Below are 20,458 nucleotides of genomic sequence, written 5' to 3'. Positions count from 1 at the left end.
TGTCTCATTTGTTTCTTGATCCTACTTTACCTGTAGCAGTACTCTGACATATTTTGTGCCTGTTCTCTGCATCAGCAATTTGTTGCCCTGACTGTGACGTCTGCATGGACTGTTGACTGACTGTTCACACTGTCAGACCTGTCAGCCAGTGTGCACATTCTGTACAAACCACTGCAGACCACCACAGTTTCTTCAGTACACACAGGCTACCACAGACCACCATAAATTGTTCAGTGTCCACAAAATGTCATGACAGATATTGTATTCATTCAAATTAACAAATTGTGTATGAGTGATGATCTGTATACCTGTTGACATAGTATGCATTAAATGCATTGAGAGATTGCGAGAAGTGAAATGTAACAGGTAAAAAATCCACACCAAACACTCCAACCAGATGAATGCCTCACAGAATAGATTTGATGGAAATGACCACTCAGACATGGTGTCCAGCAGCATTTACCTCCAGCACTATGACCCACATTCCTGTCAAGTGGTCCGGTGCATCACCAAATGGTAGAAACCATTCGACCAGAACACAGGAGTGTGAATGGCCCTGGAACTTGAATGAGAAAAAGAGTAAACAATAAGTGACAAGCAGACCACAGAGTGGATCATTCTCTGAACCACTGTTGTCTACCAATATGCAATCATATCATGCTGGCCCACCCTGCCACTGTGGTGTACAGCATATGACATTGCAGTGCATTCCACCAGATGGACACTTACTTTTGAGGATGGACAGAAAGGCCAAAATGGACAGGGCACTGCCATGAGAGTGATGGACACAGTTGTGAACATTTCCAAGGGATATGTATAGTGGGTAATATTCCATGTTTCCAGTGCCTATGCTGACTGTTGTCTTGTCGCTGCCTAGTATGATAGGTGCAAATGTGGCCCCATGTGTATCTGGATCCTGGGCAATAAGTTCCTGGACAATATATATATTGTCACTGAAGGAAGACAACACAAATGCATAGACTCACAGACTGATCCCATGCCCACTGACCTGACATGAGGTCACAGACCTCACACTGGCCATTTTCATCTGTTATGACCTGTGATACTAGTGTTAATAAATTGTTCAATGTACATCAGTAAAACTCACTTTTGCAGTGTAGTCAATTGAATCAGCAAATTCTGGATTTCCAAATTGTTGTTCAAGTAGACTTGGTGGATCTTGGTACCATACATCATAGTCTGCCAACATCCAAGACAGTGGGTCCTTGGGCAATGGGCCTGAGTACTTCACTGAAAATGACTGCCAAGGGCAGTCACCATATGGTATAGCATCAATAGACTTGTATAACTCATCATGCAACACAAATGGTGGGTCCTGGTGATCGTACAGTGAGGCCAAAATATCCATCAATGTATCTGTCTTGCCAGCAGACATCTGTACACTCTTGTACAAAAATTCAGCAAGTTCAAATTGCACCTGACTGGTAAAAGGCATCCAGTCACCCTGGGCATATGGTTCAAAGGGCAGTGGTGGCACAGAAGGCAGGAGGTCCTGTCCACATGGATCACAAGGTGACCCTGTGCAGTGTCAGCATGAGCAGCATTGTTGAGGACAATATATACCATCTAGAATGGGATGGAAATGAATGCGCTAATTGCATTGATCAGGGAGCTCAACACCCAAAAATTTGGAGCCATAGCCTCCCAAGTCACTGGCTGTGGAACCATGTTGTTCTGGTGGTTCCAGTACAGGCACTTGATGAATACCATGTTGTTTCAGCCCACCCTTGGTCCTACAAGCTTTGTTGCAAAGTGGGAAAGTACAGATGAAAACTTTCAGACAGTAGGGATGCATGGGGAATCACCCTGCTGGGGACATGAAGCAGAAGTGAAACTAGTGCGAGATGGGGGATGGACCTGATACATCACCCTGCAGTAATTATGCTGGGTTCAACAGCAAAATTTTGAAGAAGGATAGACCCATTGAAGCCAATTGGTGCCAGACATAGTTTGATGGCAGTAATGTGTTGTTACACTTGTCAGTACAGCAACACATCCAGGGCCCTCTGCATTCTATTAATAATAAATAAATAAATAAATAAACTGCAATCAGTGGAAACCATAATGTTAGCATTCTACAAAAAAAGGGATAGGTTAAAAGGCTGACCAGATAGTAAGAGATCCCCACCTAACCCACTACCTTGTCATGCCAAACCACATCACCACCCATGCAAAAAACAAAGACTGACACCCTGGAGTACCTGACCTCCCCACCCAAGGCAAAGTATCCAGGTCATCCAAGAAGAGCATGCCACACAAAATGCAATACACACAGCCACTAGACTCCAGCAGTGGGCAAATATTCGTCAAGTGGCTGAAATTGAAGATCAGCTACATGAACAGATGAAAACATGACATATGAACTTTCAAAATCCAAAATCAGCAGTGAATAGGCCATTGAAGTCACAGTCAATGTTGAAGACCACACCCAATGATGCTATCTCAAGCACACAGACCTCACAGCATGCCCCAGGACATGAGGGCAGTGGTGAGGCCCAAGAGGTTGAAACTGCCAAAGGTATAAGTACTCCAATACATGGGGGAAATGATGCTTACCTGGCTTGTAAGGATCTGAGACTGGGTCTGAGTCAATCCATGGTGAGGATGACTACCACACCGATCCTGATGTTGCCACAGAGGGGAGTGAGGATGAAGAGACTGTGGGAATACATAGGAAGCCAGCAAAGATCACATGCCACCTCATTGAAGCTGCCCACACTACTACCAAGGCCAAACTGGGGGCCAAGGCCACTCCCTCCCAACCTTCTGTCATCACAGCTACAGACAAGCACAAGCTCAAACATGATGGAGTGTAAGTATGTGTTTATAACCTAGCTATTTGAACTAACATATTTGTTTATCTTTTAGAGTTATTTTTGGCTTGGGGCTGCTGCAGAAGAAGAAGAAATGCGACCACCCATCTGGCCTCTCACACTCTCACAAGGAAGGAAAAACTGTGGACTCTGCCCAGCACAAATGTCACATAGAGTCTCAAACTGGTGAGCACATTACTCATAGAGGTAACCAGGTCAATGGCAGTGTGATGGATAAATTCAGTGGCCTCCCTGATGAGCAAGAGAAGAAATGGAACCTGCTGGGGCACAGAATACCATGGTAAGTAGTTACAGCATCCCTAATTTCTATACAGATGCTAATGCATTTTAAGGGTCCCCTTGCTGTTACCAAGATCATCACTAATGCTCCTCAACAGTGCTTACAGCACAGTGCTCCTATTGCAAATGCAATAGCTATGAAGAATCGACCTAGTCATCAAAACTTGCCAAAGGGATCTGCTGCCCAATTTACAAAGCTTTTGGTTCCTTTGCTCCATCTCTATTGCAGGACATTGGAGAATCCCTGAATGGTACCTGATTGTTTCATTGACAAATTGCAGGAACTATGGGATAAGGTCATGTTAGATTGGCCACACTGGTTTGATGAGGACAATCATGTCTATTGTCTGGTGAGGACTTTCACTTGACATTGATGGCATTACTAACAATCTTAGCTAGTGCATGCAAAAGACTTACGAGTAGCATGCACACATCAGCAAAGCAGGGATTGAAGCCATTGAGGCATTGTGGGCTTCAGACCTGAAATACAAAAATCCTGAGGAACAGAAGCCATATGTCAACTTTGCACTTGGTTCAAGCCTTCCATTCATGTATAGTAGCATAATACATCTAGGAGGGAATGAGTATAGTGCAAGTCCCATTCAAGTATCCATTTACAGATCAAAGTCTGTTATAAAATTGTTTAGGTCTCCAAGTCATTTCTGTCACCACTTGTTCTGCAGACCTTTGCATCCCACATCAGGGATATTTCAGTGGTTGACAATGAGACTTATCATGAGTTAATTGACTATGAAATGCCAAGGGGTGCACTGGTCTTAGCTGTCACATTGGTATGTGGCATTATTCAGGTGAACATCTGAGCTGCAATCATTACAGGTTGAGTGGGCATTAACATTGTATTCTACTGGAGCCAAAGAGGTGCCCACCAAGCAGTCCGAGGCAAGCTTCTCTGACATTGGATGGGGCATGAAAACTTCGCTGTACATGTGATTGATCATGAAAGCAGGAGACCAAAAATTCAACCAAATTGTCAGTGGGGCTAAGGAATACTGCAGTGCTGCCATCCATTCTAGGCAAGCCCAGGTACCTTACAGTGTATCAGTGGCAGGCTGGAACTCACCATGGTAGGGGTGAGCACACTCAAGATGGATTGCAACAGCAACAGAATGTGGACAGGCATGTGTGATTAAGCAATCAAGTGTATACACTGATACAAGACGATTGAGGGGGAAAGAAGGAAAGAAGAGAGATGTCCTGCACATACATGTAGCACCAATATATATACCCCCAGGGTCCAAACAATGCAACACAGTAGTGATCTGCATGCCCAGACAACGGAACAAGGGCACAATAGGAGGCATGATAGTGTGAAGTGATACTGTGAGTGGTGCATGAGTGGTGGTGTGAGTGATGTGTGTGTAAGTAGTAAGCATATGCTTGCACCCTCCCAACCCATAAAAAGAGCAACCAGGGGGGGGAGGGGTGAGTGAGTGATTCTTTGTCACCAACCCAACCTCCAAACCCAAACCTGACTCCTCACAGTGGGTGATCCCTTTCCCAAACATCTAATGCCTTGCAATCCTCCAACTCTTTCTTCATCAACCACTCATTGTCCTCTGGTCCAAATCCTAACCACCGCACCAAGTACTTCTTCAATCTTCCAGCCCACTTCTCGTCCAATATCTGCTCAATCAAATTCTCCAGCTGACCATCCACCATGACCACTGGGCCTGGGTGAGGGAGCTCTCATGATAGAAAAAGTGTCATGTCATTGGGCATGAAGGCACATAGTTGACTAACATGGAACATGGTGCATGCATTTGTCGCATGGGGTACATCCAGGACATATGTGGATGTCTCTGGGGAAGCCAACAGGATGGTATATGGCCCATCATACCAAGGCATAAACTTGGCTACATGATTGGTACCATTAGTGATGTACTCATGATGACAATGTTTAGTAGATAGCCAAACCTTGTCCCTGACTGTAAACTTCGGGTTGGGGACATGATAGCGATTGGCTGCATGGGCCTGAGCTGCCTTAGCTGCAAGGAGATTATCACATGCCTCAAGGATGTCCATATCTAAATGGGCCAGGAAGCTTGTTGCATCACTGTGGTCATCTGCATCCATCTCTGATAAAGTGGAGATGGGGGGCAAGAGACAAGGAGAGTGTCCAAGGTGCAGTTGGAAGGGCGAAAACCCTGTACTACTATTAAGCATGTTCATGATGTGGAAACGCACCTGAGGCAGGGCCTTGACCCAGCCTTTTTGATTCTGCTCGACATGAAAGCGAATGCACTGATTAACAGTCTTGTTGGTGCACTCACTTGCACCATCTGTCTGAGGGTGGTAGGACAATGACATCTTAAGCTTAATACCTGTCAGTTTGTGAAGTGACTTCCAAAAGTGAGACACAAAAAGCTTATTGCAATCTGATATGATCTCCAAGGGGAGACCATTCTTGCAGTACCAGTGGTCAAAAAATAGTGAGGCAAACTCTGCAGCAGTGATGGAGCTCCAACAAGGCACAAGGCATATACCCACACCAAGGCAGTCTGTCATGGTAAATGATCATGTTGAAGCTGTGGTCCTCTGGCAAGGGACCAATGAAGTTGATGGCGACTGAATCACCACGAGCATCAGGGACAGGCAAGGGGTGCAGGGGGCCTGCAGGTGCCATAGTCGGGGACTTGTTGCACATACAGTGTGTGCAAGTGGGGATATATGCAGATGCAAGATTGTGATGCATGTTGGGCCAATAGAAGGAGTTCCATAGAGCTGCGTATGTCTTATCTGTGCCAAAGTGCCCCAAGGCATCATGGGTGAGGTGGAAGAAACATTCATGAAGGGAGTGCACACAAGGGATCACCAGACAACCTGTGAGGTACAGCAAACCATCATGTTCCTGCAGGCCAGGTAGAGAGTCGAGGAGTGTGAAGAGACATCGACAGAATGGATCCTCCATATATCCTTTCAATATTTCCACTGTCAGTGACTTGTCCACTTCAACAGTTGACACCATGGCAATGGGAAGAACATCATCTGAGTGATGAGACAGCATGTCTGTGCCAATATTATGCTTGCCTGGAACATAGTGAATAGTCAAATCAAACTGTGACATGTACTCTTGCCAGTGAGCCTGGTGGCAGGAGAGATCATGCTGCAAGGCAAAACTCTGAAGGGTACAATGGTCAGTGTACATGAACACCAGGGCACCAAGCAACTTGACTCTCCACTTCTTCAGGGCACAGATAATGGCAAGGAGCTCCTTCTTGTGCACTGGATAGTTGAGTTCAGTGCCATGCAGGGGCATAGAATCAAAGGCAACCAGGCAAGCTGTTTCCCAGGTATTTCCCCATGAGAGGATGGCTCCTGTATGGAAGTCTGAAGTGTCACATGTAAGAAAGATGTGGTTGTCACCTGGATTATCATGTCAATGGTCATTAAGCAGTGAGGACTGACTACAAGATCTTTGATGGCCTGAGAGGCCCACTGATGATCATCAGTCCATACTGGGAACTTGAGTTCCACAGTTTTGGTTGTCAATGTGTTCAGGATATGGGTGTGTTCTGTGAGATTGAGGAGATGGTCAGCAACATAACAGACAAGACCAAGGAAGGCATGCATATCAGTCACCAACCACAGGACTGGCCAGTCAAGAATCCTTGTGATCTTGGAGGAGTCTGGCTCAATCCCTTGGGCAGAGACACAGTGACTGAGGAAAAGCACATCAGTGCAGAACAACTGAGTCTTTTTGAGAGAACAGAACAACTTAGCATCACAGAGAGCCTGAAGAACCACATGAACATTGCATTCATGTTCCTTGAGTGTCTGCAACCAGATGATGATATCATTGAGGTAGACATGACAGATGCAACCAATTAAATGACGAAGAGTGGTGGACATGTGATGCTGATGGACTGCAGGGGCATTCCATACCCCCATAGGCATGACCATCCACTCATACAGGCCCCAAGGCATGTGCACTGCCAACCACTTGATGTCATCTGGATGCACCTTCATCTGGAAGAACATGTTAGTCATGTCCAGTTTCACAAAGTACTTGCCCTTAGCACAATCCTGAAGGATCTCATCGATATGGGGCAACAGGTGATTATCTGGTACAGTATTCAAATTGAGTTGCTGAAAGTCATTTACCCAGCGGGGCAACGCTGTAGGGTCTGCCTTTGGAATGATGAAGGCTGGTGATGAATGTGTACTGTTGGAGGGCCATAAGCATCCAGCATCAAGATGTTGCTGTAGCAATGTCTTCCACACTTCACAGTACTTCTTGGGACAATTGTATGACCAAAGTTGGATTACTTTGTTAGCATCCTTGGGTTGCACACAGAGAAGGACATCATCAGGCAGAGTGTCCGTGGGTGGGATGTTGACAGGGAAGCGGTCAGTGAACTCATCCTTGAGTCATGCATCCCACTTTGTCAGCTCCTCTGCAGCTGCAAGGACCTCAATGCAGTGCTGTACCATGCCAATAATATCTACCCCACATACTGGAGTAGCCACCACTTCAACAAGTTCACAGTACTTGGGTAAGACACCACATAGTTCTTCAAGAACAGCACTCTTAAGCTTTTTGACAGCTCAAACAGTAGGAGTCATGGGCTGGCAGGAAGTGGGGACAGAAACTGGGGGGGGATTCATTAAATCATAACCATTATTTTTATCAACACATGTGCAGAGAGCATGATCAATAATGAGCCCATTATGCAAGAGAAAGGGAAGTCCCAACAAAAGTGGTGTACACAAACAGGGTGCAATAATCGCATGAATGGAACATGAATGAAACCATGTATCAGAGGAAAGACAAAACAGAACAACATACCTCTGTAAGGACATGACCTCCCAGTCCCCAGAGGAGAGTGCTACCGAGACATCAAGGGATCTATGTAGCTGATGGCACTGGAGGCCCAGCTTTGAGACAAGGCCTTCATCAATCAGAACTAGATGTGAACCACTGTCAATCAACGCTTTTACAGGCAGGGGGAAGGTCAAATTAGGTCCTTCAAGAAGACAGGACCATTGAAGATGGGGAACTGAAAAGGAGGTGATGTACTCTTCACCTGAGTCAGTTCCATCCCCAAGAGCCACCAAAGGCATAACAATGGTGATGGCCTCAGTGTCGTTGTCAACTTCAGTAATGCAGGTGCACTTCATTACCAGCTCTTCTTCAATGACCACAGCAACTGGTTTTGTGCACTTCTTTTGAGCAGCTTCAACATTGGCAGCAGTCAGCACCTTGTAATTCTTGGCATCTGGGAAGTCATTCAGACAGTTATGCATGGTGTGATTTTGGAAGAGATGGTGACACTTGAAACAACCAGAATTATCACAGAGGAGCTGTCATTCCTTGACCATGAGGGCAGGAGGATGAGCGCAAGCATGGCCATCTGGTGCCTTCAAGCTAGGTGCAGTAGTGTTGGCCAAATGGCTAGGTTCAAAGGGCTTCTTATGAAGAGCTGCATCGAGTTTTGCAGTGTCATGAACACATTTTTCATCTAGAAGTCAGACCAAATTGAGCCACATGCAGAACTGTTTCTCACGATGGGCAGCAGTCAAACAATATTCTGCAGTAAGGTCCAGGTGCATGTGTGACTCTGAGTGAAAGCAGAGATGATCTTTGGTGAGGTGGAACTCACTGCCTCACAACAGGACATTCAAGCTTTCCACCTCAATGGCCCACAGGTGAAAGGCCTTACTACCCTGCATCGACAACAGCATCTTCTGTTGAATAGCCTCTGCCCAATCACTGGGGAGCCAGTATGTACAAACCTTGTCCATAAACTCAGAGAAGGTCAGAGCAGTCAACTGACTACTGTTGTTACTGATCCAGTCCTGTACATGAGAATCCAGAAGGTGTCCAACCACCTTGGCAATCTGAACATCCTCTGCTACATTTTTCAGCCAAAAATAATTTTTGCAACCTAACTCCCAACTTTGCAACCCTTCTGGGGTGATATCACCCACTGTTAAGAAGGGAGGGGTATTGCTGGGGGTGGTATTCTTGCATCGCACTATCAGGGACTGTGCTGAAGACATCACAATGGCAGGAAGAATGACAGTAAAGTTATCAGATGACAAGGAGCTATCTGAGGAAGTGGGAGATGGTGGGATGGATGCTGGTAAGGGGATATGTGAAGGAGAGATGGGTGGGGATGGAGTGGCATCAGACAGGGCCACAAGTGATGGTGCAGGTAGCAGGGAAGGAGAGGCAGCAGACAATGAAGACAACAAAGACAAAGACAAAGACAGTGGTGACAACAACAATGTCACAGGCAGAGGGTTATTCCCTTGACTACAAGTAGTAAAGGGCACAGGGATGGAGGGAATGCAACAGGACAGCAGCTTGACACCTTTATCAGGCATTGACATGCACTATGGCATGTTCAAAAAAAGTGGAACTCACCACAGTAGGGGTGAGCACACTCAAGATGGATTGCAACAGCAACAGAATGTGGACAAGTGTGTGTGATTAAGCAATCAAGTGTATATGCTGATACAAGATGATTGAGGGGGAAAGAAGGAAAGAAGAGAGATGTCCTGCACATACATGTAGCACTGATATATATACCCCCAGGGTCCAAACACTGGAACACAGTAGTGATCCACATGCCCAGACAACAGAACGAGGGCATGATAGGAGGTGTGATAGTGTGAAGTGATACCATGAGTGGCATGTGAGTGGTGGTGTGAGTGATGTGTGTGTAAGTAGTAAGCATAGGCTTACACAGGCAAAGGCGATGTGATTGATGACCAGGCATTGACCACAGTGTCCTCTGACATTGAGGCTTGGTCAGATGTTGAAGGCAAGCATTTTAAATGTTCTGGCTCAGATGTACTGATCTCTAATCACTGGACACCAGACAGTGTGAGGAGGTGAAGCAAATAATTCACAGTGGGCAAGAGAGCTAGAAAGGCACCTGATCATGTAGATAGAGGTCTGGCCCTGCTATACCCTTTGTCCTACTGTTATGTCTGAATTAATCTGTCTGTGTGCATACTGTGTGCAACTGCAAGTGAACTTTCTGGTTTGTGTACAAACTGTGTACATAAATGACATGCCTTTTCACAGTCACATTACTGTGACATCTGTTGGTCTGTTGGATCTGTCAACAGTCCATGCAGTTGTCACAGTTGGGGTGACAAATTGCTGATGTAGCCTATAAAATGGCCTATGTAGCATACTGTACAGAGATTCTCTTTTCTACCTTGAATCAAACAGACCTTTCACTCTGGAAACAAGTAGTACTTAAGAAGAACCCTGGTGTGGTGTTGTTGCAAGTCCTACAACTTCACATCACCATTACAGGTAGGCCCTCCAAAAGGGAGAGCCTGGCACCTTTGGTCCAGTAAAAACTCTGGGGATAAAACAGTTTTCAGACTGGAAGAGAACACCTGTGGATGGGTAACAGTGATGGTTAGAAAATGACTAGCAGGTACAAAAGTAATAGCAGGGCAAGGTCAGCCAACAGCCAGAAGCTAGGTCAGTACACTCACAGTGGTAGCCATTTTTGGAGGATGATGAGCTGCAGGATTGTCAAGTCTATAGAAAGGAATATACTCAGACTTCAAGTTGGTTGAAGCTGAACAATTAACTACCTATAGAGAGGAATATACTGTAGGTAGGTAAGTAAGTGTTCCAATATAATGAATGGAAGGAGTCCCACCTCAGACTTCAAGTTGGTTGAAGCTGAGGTGCAGTAAGGAAAAAAATAAACTGCTAAGTGTCCGCTATTGGATTACGTAATGCTGTGCTCGGTGAACCACAACTAAGGTAAAAGTGATAAACTCCAACAGGCGTCGCCTTGCATTTCGCTGAGATCACAAGTGTAGGAGAGGCAAGAGGAAAGAGGGGAGAAGCGAGGGGAGGAAGGACGAGTGCACTAAAATACCCTGGAACATGAGACAGCATGCCTTATCTCCTCTGCCCTACGCCGCAACTCAGCAGATAGCTCTCTTCCAGAAGGCCCAGATTTAGTATACTGGTGATACCACAAGCCAATACAATTACATACCTTGCCATTGCAATATGTTATGCAAGCCTGGAGTGGACGCCCGACTTTTTGATGGTCACCGTATACGAATTGAAGGTGCTGGAGAACGAGGCAAAAGGCGATGTATATTTGACTACTGTTTCATGATCAGAGTCATCTGACTGACGGAGACACTGAACGCAGATTGGATATCGCTAACAATTTACTTGTCAATGGTGTTCACGTAGACGGCAGTTCCGTCGAGATGATCTGCGGTAATCCGTGGAGCTATTCACTCGGAATGCCTTCGATACTGGCATCCGTAAGATGCTTCTGCAGGTCCGTCAAATATTATCTTTCATCTATCCATTTTGCAGACCAATGCTCGGCCAGACGCAGTTAGCCCTTGGAATTAAACACAGTCATGGGATTGGCACGAGATCCATGCCTGGGACCGAAGTGATACTGTCAAGAGCGCGGATCGGATGATGTAACACTTTCCTGAGAGATAAACGGGGGCTGTATTGATGAGCATGAGTTGTCCGCTTCCCACTGGTTCTTAGAGATAAGCATTCTCTTAACCAGGGGGTGGGTATATCCTGACTGTATCGCAGGGGCTACAAACCGGTTCATTAGTCATGTCATTTGCGTAGCGGATGCACAAGCACCGCGCAGTTCAGGTCAAGCCTCAGTTGCATCTACACGACCTCCCATCGCGTCTGATTCTCCATCTCTTGCACTTGTTCAAGGTCAAATATTTCCACGGCATGTTAGCAAAGTGTTAGCCTGAAAGAAATGAACACATCATGACTACCCGCTATCTGCTCGAATTGCTTCGTAACGGAAGAACTCAGTGTTTTGCATGGTTTACTGGTGGTCGTAGCATGCTTTCTGTTGGGACGGGGAGAGTGGCAAGGGCGAGGAGAGTCCAGTGCAGCGGAGGTGCAGCACAGAGGTTGCGTTTGAAGAGTTCATGGAACCTGGTACGAAGGGACGTGGATGGTGAAGCTCTTCAAGTGTACACACACTGGCAACAGGGTAGCCACGGCGACTCCGGCAGTTTAGTAGCGATCCTGGCCTACACAACACCACTTTCCTCGCAAGTTCTCCACTCTCGCTTCGGTATGTGGACAGCGCGGCACCAACCCTCCCCACTGGCATCTGACCAGGCAGACATGGGTAGGGACATGGAGACAATTATCTTTGGACACAGGGTGACTTCAGCAATGCCAAAATCGAGTGATGACGCTTGCTCAATGCTTTGCAGCATCGACTTCGGAATCTGAATTGCCGTTAGGCTTGCGAGCAATTCGTACAATCATATATCCCTGAAATCAAACCATCTGCAGACGACATGGCCCATTGAGGATGCCTTTGGTCCGCGATTTAACAAGCACCTCATGAACTGAATGCTGGCCACGACCTAAGGTATCGCCAAATATTAACGTGGCATTCGGAGCGTGGTTGGATCCATGCCCTTCCTTGCCTTGCGTCCAGCGCCAGTCGCTCTCATTGCCTTAAAATGGCGCGACAGAGCCTGCATGTCACCCTGAGTCAGCGAAGGGCCCTTCAATGGACCAGTCAAACTGACATACTGATCTGAATTTACAGCGTCTGCACGTAATGCGGAGCAGGGAGCGCATCAGGTGGCAAAGGATCACCTGCAACGCGTACATAATACCAAACAAGAGATGCCTCGCTTCGCTCCAGCAGTGAAGGTTTTGAGGGAGTGCAGAAAAGTGGAGGCTATTACAAATACTATGGTCTAGCATAAGCTGTCTTTTTGGGATTGCATATTCCATTGTAGCACGGTAGTGGATTGTTCAGTACATGATGTGTAAAGAAACCCTTGTAATGAGATCACACATTCTATTGATGTGGAGAGAGGAAAGCCCTTCAGAGAAGGATCTCATTAAAGGTAATATTGGGTGTGGTGTTGCAATCATTGGGTAGTAGAATACATGCATGGTTATGGTGGTGGATCCTGGACAATGTGGTGTACAATTGACCATGAGAGAAGATGGGTTTGGTGAGGTTGATGCTGATGGCATCCAACATTAGGACTTGGCAGCTGTTGAAGGTGGTGGTGCATGCAGGGGCCAGTGGATATTGGCATCATAAGAGGGTGTGGCCAGAGTGTAGGGATGCAGTGAAGGTGATGCATGGGATGAGGATGTCATTACTTGCATGTGTTGTGTGGGCATGGGCATGGATGATTCATATGGTGATCAGGCAGTGGCCAGCAGCGACCATGACAACTCTGCAATTTTTCACCAGTCCCTGGTTGATGGAGAAGTTGCACATCAAACAGTACACACCTCTGAGATGGATGGTTAATGATAGAGGTGGGAGTGCAGGGGGTGTGTGTGAGGTGACATAATCTAACATGCTCTGAGGTGGGATCACCCCAGCTTTGTTGGCTTCTTTCAGTGAGTCAGCAGCAAGGTAGGTTGTGGCAGTGGTGTGTAAGCATTGAAGCATGATGGCATTGTACATGTCCACTTGGCAATTGGTGGGGCACAGGATGGTGCATTTGAGACATGTCACCACTGTTGGAGGATGTTAGGAGGGAACACATGGTCTAGGAGCTGGTCAGTGGTGGCAACCTTGGAGATGATGTCAAGGGGGACATCAGGGCCAGCACTGTCACTGATGCTGTCTACAAAGGAGGCGAAATCTGGGTCTTCAGCATTTCGAATAGGAATGGTGAGGTGGAAGACAGTGACATGTTGCTATTGAGGTGCCAATTGGATGGAAGTGTCAACAATTTGGAGGCATGACCCCCCTGGAATGACAGGGCATGTCTGATGGAAGTCACCAAGGAGGATGACAACTTTTCCACCAAACAGAGCATCTCAGGCCATTATTTGTCTGCACATGTCATCAACACAGGAGAGCACTGCACGGTTTGCCATAGGGGCTTTGTCCCAGATGATCAGGGATGCGGACTTAATGAGATCTGTGCAAGGTGACCCAGGGTGGATGGAGGAGATTAACATTTCATTGTTTTTGTTGACAGGCACCTGTTGGGGAATGAGGGGTTGGAGGAAGGGTTATGGGACAATGGGCTTACTTTGAAGGTGGAATGTGTTGTACAGCTGCCAGGGTACAGTTGTGCTGCAAATGCAGATGTTGCAGTAGGTAATACTATGTGGCCAGGGGCACAGACATGGTTGCAAATAGCGTTAATGAGAAATGTTTTTCCTCTGCCTGCCTTGCCATCAACAAAAGCGAAGAGTGGTTCATCATTGCACACCACATGCATGTTGCTGTCATAGATACTTTTCTGTTCCTCGGTCATTTGTGCTCATGTGTCATTCACACATCTGTGAAGAGAATTACTCTCTGACCCCCACTTGAGTATCTCGTGCATGACTTCTGTACATGGTATTTCAGGTTGAGGGATTCCATAGTCAGCAAGCATTTTACCATGTTCCTCAAGAGCAGAGGCAATCTCAAGCAACACATGGTTGCTTGATAAGGTGTTGAGCACAGAGGTCTGGACAGCAAAGTCTTTACTCATAGACTCCTCGAAAGTCTCCCACAGTGTGAGGGGCTGTGGCATGCAGTCATTGACCAGGAGATGCACAAAGAGATATCGAATTTCACAAGGCATTCACAAGGAAGTCATGGCCTCGACCATTGCATATTCAGCTTCAGTATCATCAGCAAACAAACCTTGGGCTGTGGCAGCTTCCTGGAAGGAAGAAAAAGTTGTGCTGTCGGCAGTTATGGCATCAGTGAAGGAGAGAATAGGTCTATGCTGGAGGATTGTGTGCAGGTAAAACAGTTCACCTTGGGAAGGTTGTATGGGTTCGACATGACTTAGATGGGGCTTGGCCGCATTTCAGAGCATGACATGCATGCAGGGACATCTGGGCATGATAGAGCATTCCTCGAAACCATCACATGCAGGATGATCCACACATTTGGTGAGATGAAACAGGCAGAAATATTCACAATAAGAGAGGTCATTGAATTGATGGACAGTGCCATTGTGGTCGACAAAAGTACCAGTCAGCCAATTGAAATAGTGGTTGAGTAGAGATGCAGTGCTATGGGGGGCATCATTACCCCTGTACTGATGGTGTGAGGTCGACATGGGAAGGTGTATTGGAAATGCAGTGACTGCAGGATCTTTCCCTGTGATGTTAAAACCAAGGATGTGCCACATCACTTCACCTGTGGAGAGATACCTTGCATTCCAGTAGTCATCGATCTTGTCAATATGTTCATCATCAGAGGCCACATTGGGCCAGATGTTATAACAGGTGTGATTGGGTCCTGTGAGACCAGATAATCAATTGGTTGGCAGGAAGCCATGGGGTACAGTACAGACCTTTGTGGATGTATTTGAATAGGTACTGGAAGATGTGAGAGGTACTTGAGACCTCAAAGTTTAAATGGCATTGAAACCCACATAGCAAGGGGAGACAATGTGGGACCACCATCTCATCCCCTGCATGACAATGGTGGTAGTGAATATGTCCATCAGTATTGATGGTAGTTGTTGGCTGTAGGGCATGGGGATAGTGGAAATGATGTAAGCAATGGCCATCTGGTTGACTCCTTTGGCAGTATTTGGAAGGTGGCCAGTCCACAGAAGGGTGGTGGTGGAACATGAAGGTGCACACAAGGTGAGCATCTGTGGGATCATCAGGAATCTCTGTGGAGACCACAGCATCAATGTCTGCAGGTGTGTCACACTGAGAGGAGTACTTCAAAAGGATGTGGGTGTGAGGAAGCCTGTGCTTTTGGAATTTGACTGAATGGATGCAATAGAGCACACAGCCAGCATTGACGAACATGTTTTTCAGTGTTTTGAGAAGGAGGCTGAGCTTGTGCTTGAACACATGAACCACAACTGTGGGAATGTCTGTGAACATCTGTCCTGGAAGCAGTTGAGAGGCAATTTCTGGCCAAGCTGTGTTGCATGTCATGGTGATGAAGAAGGTGGGGTTGCCATAAGCAGCTGCAATGGCAAGGGAGTCTGAGATTTGGTTGGACACCCACCAATGGGACCCAAGGAAGGACGAGGGAAGGTAAACATTCTCACTGGGGACAACATTGTTGACACCCATCAGTTCAGCATCCTGCATGTGAAGTTGTTTCTGGTTGCAGCAGATGAAATTAAGTCTGGTCTCAAGGTTGTGACTGAACATGTCAACAACATATTCATTGGTCAGGTGACTGAAGATGTGAAAACAGTGTTCATGAAGGATGTGAGCTCGATAATGCCAGAGTTGCATCATGGGATGATCAGCAGTGTTGTCAGTGGCAGAGGCAAGCATGGTGTCTGCTCACCACCCCTCGAGTCCCCATCCAAGTGTGCCATGGGGGAACAATAATGGATAAGATAAAGGTTCCCACAACTGGCTTAATGTCGATATTGATTGATTGGAGTGGTCACTGCAACTGATGATAAGTCATCTCAACTTGGTTTGTGATGTGGTCATGCTCTCATAGGTCATCACTGCAGTGATTTTGGCTGCGCCATTGTCATGGAGAATAAGAGATGCCAGTGGGTGAGAGGCAGATGTGAAGGATAGGGAGCGAAGGGCCTTCACAAATGGGTTAATGTCCTGTAGAGCAGCTTTCATGGCATCCACCCATCCCATGGGCAGACTCTCAGCCCAATCTCTGTGAGGCATGTTCTGCATGAAACCATTGTATAGTAGCCATCACACAGCTGAATTGTCATGTGAAGGGCACACACAATGATAAACCCAACCTTGAATGGCCACAAAGCCTGGAGGTCCAAAGTCGTTGGGAAAGGGATGCATGGTTTCTAAGGAAGTGAATGAAAAGATGAGATTGAGAATCCACAATAAGGACAAAATCTGAGGGTGAGTTGTGAGAGCTTCAATTTGAGGAGGCAGGGGGGGGGCAGAGGAGTGACATCACCAAACCAGGAACCATTTGCCCCACACCAGAATCCAGCATCTTCACCAGTTAGAAGATCTATCCCACATGATTTACATTGATGGCATTTGCCATTGCAAACCACCCCCCATGACAGCATTGGACTTGAGATGGCACCAATGACCCATAGAGTACCAACTTCTGTGGGGGGAACCATAGAACAGATATCGACCATGCGAGGGTAGAGACAATGGAAAGCAGAGATAACAGCAGCTCTGCAGCAAGGGCACCACAGCATAAGTACCCTGGCAGAGCATGTCATCGTTCCCACCCATCTGTGATGGATGTAGCACAGTCCACATGTCACTCAAGTGACCACACTTATAGGCAGTGCAGTCCAAGAATGATGAGGTACACAGAGGCCTGCACAGAAGCATAACTATGGCAGGGGATCATGAGCACATGCAGTGTTATCTCATGTTGCATCATGTACCTGGCAGGTGTAAGGCCCCACACTGTTATTGGAATGCTTGCTGATGATGTCAAATAGTCTTACCTGCAAACCTTTTTGCGATGGAGGAGATCAGTGGAGGAAGATGTCAAACAATTGAATGCATTTTGAATGAAGAGTTTGCCTGTTTCGAAATGTACTGGGGCACTCAAAGCCCAATGTTGCAGAGGGTACTTCAGGTTAGAGAAGGAGTAACAGCTCAAGAATGAAACTGATGGAAACACATAGCCCACAATGACCCAGCCAGAAATCCATCTTCATCATTGTTGCCCCCAGTGGGCACTGATGGTGTCCATGCTGATGACACTACTGTTGTGGGAAGACATTCAACCAACCTCACCCTTCCAGAAAAGAGCCACCCACACCATCCATTTCATGGTTAACATTACCCCACAAGCCCCCACTGAAGCATTGGCTGCCATCCTCCTATTCCTTGCAGGAATGGCACACAGCCAAGACCAAGGGCATATTGCAGGTCTGGGATACATCCTAGGCCCCAATGCAGCGATCGGCACACTGTTATGTAATGTGCAAATGCCATCAATTGAATGCTGCTTGGCCTCTATGTACTTTGGCCCTGAGTACCTCATGTGGAGACAGCAAAGGGACTTCATTGCAACAACCCTGCCAGAAGACAATGAAACACTTCTGATGGATGTCAACATAGACCACAGTTTAGAGGTGTCCAGGTAAGTGGAACAACACTACCACTGATCCATGCCAATGTTGTCACAGAGCACTGGGATTCATGATGAACAAAATGCAGTTGTGACATGGAAGTAGACTTGAAGCACCTGATCGATACATAGAGAACCCAGCAGCGATAGACAGCAATGTATCATAGACTCAGCACAGAAAGAAGGGCAATGGCATCAATACAACCTCAGGTAGCAATCAATGGCATGTGATGTTGTCAGAGACAATCACCACCCTCGAGGTGAAGGAAACCAATCCCATCAAACACAAGACTGTCTTCAGGTGGGCAGGGACCACATCATAGATGAAGCTGCCATGCTGTCATAGATGAAACATGTCCATTGCTAAGCAGTCCATCTACAATGCACACTATGTCCATAGCACCTACAACACATGTATTTAAACTATCCTTTAAAAGTCCCACTAAGCATCTCAGAGAGTCCTACACAGAGTCTATGAGGCCAGATCTGAAGTATTTAACAGAAAACCTTGCAACACCACCTCAAGAGTAGCAAATCAAGCCTGCCTACCTTTACCCTTTCCCTTTGGGCCACTCACAGCTGCCTCACCATCAGCAGAGTTCAACACATCCTGAATATTGATATTGTCCACAGAGAAGCACAACAACTCAGGAGATAATGGCATGGGAGGCCCCCCTTCTTTAGTGACAGTGCAGGAAGAAGGTCCAAGCATCAACAGCCCTGAGGAGGCCCCACCACCTCTGGCAGCCAATGCAACCTCATCACTGGAAGCCAACATTGAGCCTCAAGACACATGAAAAGTAAAGGGGATGCATGGAGGAGAAGCTGACACCTTATTGAAGCAGAAGACGCCACTACCCCCACCACTAGCAAATCTTAGTCACATAGCAGCCTGACAACAGCACACTTACTCCCTAGGAGCCTTCAAAAGAAACTTGCACTTTTTCCTGCCAGCAGAACCCATGGGACCAGCATGATGATCTTGAGCACCAACATTAAGCAAAATATGCCTCAACTCCACAGAAACCGCACTCGAAGGTGCAGCCCCACTGAACTGAGCACTATAGAAGACAGTCATGTTCGAATTTGGCACAGGAGTCCTCCACCAGCATGGACACAAACTATCAAAACAGCAACTGCCACAGGCCAATAGTCAGAACTGAGCACCAGCACAACAGCATCACTCACAGTACAGTTGAAGACATTGTCACATCCTGCATGAAATCTGACAACATCATGGGGAATGCCTTTGTGACACCATCAGGCAGACAGATCACACAAGTGGTAACTGTACCAAGTCCAAAGATAAATGGGCACAGGCTATTGGGGATGCAAGCCTTGTACTCTTGCTATTGGGATCCCCTAGGACAACCACAAGACCTGAGGCCTCGAGTAAAATGGGATCGCAAGGGATAGACAGTGGGATGTAAGACCTGGCAATAACATAGGCAACCAAGTCATCTGCGAGCAACCTATTGTTGAAGGGACTGTGTATGCACAGTTGCACAGGAAAAACCACACCTGATGTACACTGCACTGCCATGTCATATAAAAAATGATAGGCCTTCACCCCATTGCTGCCTCTCGTTGACTGCAGATGACAGCCCCCCGAAAGTGCAAAGAAACCTACAACAGTGGTGGTCAACATATCTATAACCACAGTGAGAGCACTCGAGAGAAAACATAGCACACACCACTTTTTATAACCCACCCCCACCACAGTGGCTTTTGACCAACTGCCTGCCCACCTCACATCTGCACAGCCATCATCAGGTAACCTGTCACAGTCTGCATGGCAGCACTGAAAATAACACACCACAAAGTAGCACCGAAAGCCATTGCAGCAGATAATGCCATCACCATGCAGAAACACCAAAAGCTGAAGCATGCAATCTGCACCAGACATACATTAAAGGTGCCATCACCCACATAGTGTAGTCACATTTAGTCACAACACATGGGCAGCCTGTGCACCAAAACACCAACACTTATATAGACCCCGAGATGGGCCCACCTAAATAGATTAGCCAGTACACATGGACAGGCCCAAGGGACTAAAGTGAGAGCAACATATGTACAGGCCTGTAAGTGCATTACCACAACATATGGGAGGGCCTGCAGTGGGTAAGGATGTTGAAACATTTAGATGGGCCTGTGACCAATTAAGTATACTGAGTTGCTGTAAGACATGGACAGGCCCATCCTGGTAGGTTACACCCCTGTTGCAACATCAAGGCAGGCCCACCTATCATAACATGGAGAGGGTCACAACATAAGGATGGGCCTGTCTATGATTAGAATACAAAGTTGGCAACATAT

The 20,458-nt window shown here is 46.7% G+C and overlaps 5 protein-coding genes across 5 annotated transcripts; 2 read left to right on the top strand and 3 right to left on the bottom strand.

Moving 5' to 3' along the window:
* Nucleotides 1-436: 436 nt before the first annotated feature.
* F5J12DRAFT_725084 (uncharacterized protein) lies at nt 437-652 on the bottom strand (the record flags this gene model as incomplete). Its single annotated transcript, XM_051741590.1, has 1 exon — nt 437-652. A coding segment is annotated over one exon (216 nt), but the record flags the coding sequence as incomplete, so codon positions are not given.
* A 3-nt stretch (nt 653-655) lies between these two features.
* On the bottom strand, nt 656-1,549 carry F5J12DRAFT_725092 (uncharacterized protein; the record flags this gene model as incomplete). The annotated part of the gene is made up of 3 exons (XM_051741591.1): nt 656-931; nt 987-1,048; nt 1,105-1,549. Coding segments are annotated over 3 exons (783 nt in total), but the record flags the coding sequence as incomplete, so codon positions are not given.
* Nucleotides 1,550-2,433: 884 nt separating this feature from the next.
* Nucleotides 2,434-4,085, top strand: F5J12DRAFT_785006 (uncharacterized protein; the record flags this gene model as incomplete). Its single annotated transcript, XM_051743153.1, has 9 exons — nt 2,434-2,539; nt 2,590-2,833; nt 2,890-3,020; nt 3,042-3,135; nt 3,247-3,337; nt 3,416-3,484; nt 3,558-3,740; nt 3,818-3,925; nt 3,972-4,085. The coding sequence occupies 9 exons, from the start codon at nt 2,434-2,436 to the stop codon at nt 4,083-4,085; spliced, it is 1,140 nt and encodes a 379-aa protein (XP_051597064.1).
* A 13,611-nt stretch (nt 4,086-17,696) lies between these two features.
* On the top strand, nt 17,697-18,234 carry F5J12DRAFT_785004 (uncharacterized protein; the record flags this gene model as incomplete). Its single annotated transcript, XM_051743152.1, has 2 exons — nt 17,697-18,151; nt 18,198-18,234. 2 exons carry the CDS (start codon nt 17,697-17,699, stop codon nt 18,232-18,234), a joined length of 492 nt encoding a protein of 163 aa, XP_051597063.1.
* Nucleotides 18,235-19,412: 1,178 nt separating this feature from the next.
* On the bottom strand, nt 19,413-19,787 carry F5J12DRAFT_725014 (uncharacterized protein; the record flags this gene model as incomplete). The annotated part of the gene is made up of 1 exon (XM_051741582.1): nt 19,413-19,787. One exon carries the CDS (start codon nt 19,785-19,787, stop codon nt 19,413-19,415), a length of 375 nt encoding a protein of 124 aa, XP_051597062.1.
* Between the last annotated feature and the right edge of the window lie 671 nt (nt 19,788-20,458).

Source organism: Pisolithus orientalis (genome assembly GCF_024613125.1).
Source record: "Pisolithus orientalis strain OTSU chromosome Unknown F5J12scaffold_32, whole genome shotgun sequence".
Taxonomy (NCBI): Eukaryota; Fungi; Basidiomycota; class Agaricomycetes; order Boletales; family Pisolithaceae; genus Pisolithus; species Pisolithus orientalis.
The sequence above is the reverse complement of the archived record's forward strand: the minus strand, read 5'-3'. Positions and strand labels throughout refer to the sequence as shown.